The sequence below is a fragment of the Echinops telfairi genome, unplaced genomic scaffold (assembly GCF_000313985.2).
Source record: "Echinops telfairi isolate 266 unplaced genomic scaffold, ASM31398v2 ScPeMD7_18;HRSCAF=68, whole genome shotgun sequence".
Lineage (NCBI taxonomy): Eukaryota > Metazoa > Chordata > Mammalia > Afrosoricida > Tenrecidae > Echinops > Echinops telfairi.
The window spans coordinates 67,425,193-67,427,160 of NW_022103915.1; the positions used below are offsets into that span (position 1 = coordinate 67,425,193).

Here is a 1,968-nt window from a genome sequence, read left to right on the forward strand (position 1 = left end):
ATGGCAGATTAGTGGGGAAAGGAGATACTATTTAATATAGCAGGGGGAAAAAAGGTGATTTCTTGGGGGAACAAATTACACAGAATCTCTCATCAGACTACAGATTAACTCCAGATATACCAAGGGCATCAACAGTCAAAACTAAAAAGTAATAGCTACAGCCAAAAATAAGGTTGAATCTAAGTAATACAAGAAGTAGAAAAAAAGTTCCAAAAGAAGATATGTAGTATGGTGCCCGTTTTGAAAAATTAAATCCCACTACACATACACATGAAGATAGGGCAAAACTTTTTAAAATAAATGATTAACACAGGATCCAGAATAGAGGGTGAAATGAGGAATGACAATCTAAATAAAAGTGACGGTCAATGTTATAGATGCCAGGTTGGGTGGTACGTTCACAAATACTCAATATATAATTAAAAGTGAACACACATACACAACAAAAAACAAACAAAACAAAAAGGAAGAAAGGTATGGTTTTAGTATCTGTATAGAACACGTCAACAAAAAATTATTTTAAATATTTATACTTAAAAATTCTTTTGAATCTATACTCAGTTTCTAGTTGCTACACATAACTTGTTCACTTAAAATAAACTTTACTTCTTCAACATAGAACAAAAATTCGTTTAGAATAGCTCTACTTACCGATTGAAAACTTCTCCACACAAACAGAATAACAGCAAAAAATCCAAAAATAGATGCACATATCAACAATTCCCAGGGAAAACCATCAGAATTAGGACTGGGTTTCATATCATCAGGCAAGGCTGCTACAACCTTCAAGATAAAAACAAAGTTTTTTTAAATGTACTTTCAATAAAAATTGTTCATTACATGCACAGTGTAAAAAGTTTATATGGTCAACTCTACTAACACCATTTTGCTGAAGTGGATGACTAGGCTACCACAAAACTAAAGATATCTGAGTACACACTTCCAGCAACTTTCCACTACCACTAAGCAATATCAACATGATGAATGCCATAACTCACTCTGCAGTTCAATGCAGGTGACTCAAAGTTTGCCGACACAAATGAGAAATAGACAAAAATGCTGTGTTGTCTGAGGTTCAGGTCTCCTTACTCTGATTTCACGTTTAGCTTTTATCTACAGTATTTTGGGGTTTCATACATGATTTCCCTAAAAGGTTAAAAAAGAAAAGTTCAGTTTTGCAGGGGAAAAAGGAGGAGAGGGGTTGAAAGCCATTGGGTTGCTGATATAACACAGGTTTGGAACGTGAATTCTTCTACTTTTGTGGATCTTATTTCTGTTATCTATAAATATGAATGCTGATGCGTAAATATACAGGTAGGGACTTTATTGAAGAGTTACTGTTTCTGTTTTTCCTCTGACAAAGATAATGTTCCTGTACCCACAACCTTTCTATAATTCTTCTCTCCTCAAAGGTCTCTAGCACAGTGTAGTTTAAGGCTTTGGGCAGCTGGTCCTTTCTCTGGGGCCAACTCAGCCTCATGCGTTTGATTTCTGTGGTTCTTTATTCCTAGGTTCCAGAAAGTCACAAAGAAAAGGAAGCAAGAAAATAAAAAGAAATTTTAAGAACTACGTGGAGTCTGACCAGGTTGGATTCTTTCCTGGTTTCAACTCTAAGCCTAATCTATAGTAAATTCCTTATTGGGCCTTTCTTAATGAAAAAAAAATATCTTTCAATGATTATTCTCTTATTCAAAATCCTTTTCTTTTATTCATTTATTTATTTTTCAAAATCTCTTTCATAACTCATCTATATATGTTTTTCCTCTGAATTATAATCTACATACTGTTCATTCATCTGGATCAAATCAACTTGACTATACTTTTCTGGACATTTTTTTTTTAATTAAAATTTTTTTTCCTTCCTAGACTAACCCCAGAGGATGTCAAGAATCTCAACAGACACATAGCAATAGAAGAAATAGACAAGGTTATCAAGGGATTACCAACCAAAAAATCCCCTGGACAAGA

General features: G+C 33.8%; 1 protein-coding gene across 1 annotated transcript in view; it reads right to left on the reverse strand.

Moving 5' to 3' along the window:
* Window positions 1–1,968, reverse strand: part of MIA2 (MIA SH3 domain ER export factor 2) — a 110,444-nt gene that overhangs the window by 66,264 nt on the left and 42,212 nt on the right. The window contains exon 7 of the mRNA XM_045287642.1: window positions 652–783. Within this exon, the coding sequence (XP_045143577.1) occupies window positions 652–783 (132 nt within the window). The remainder of the gene's footprint in view (window positions 1–651; window positions 784–1,968) is intronic.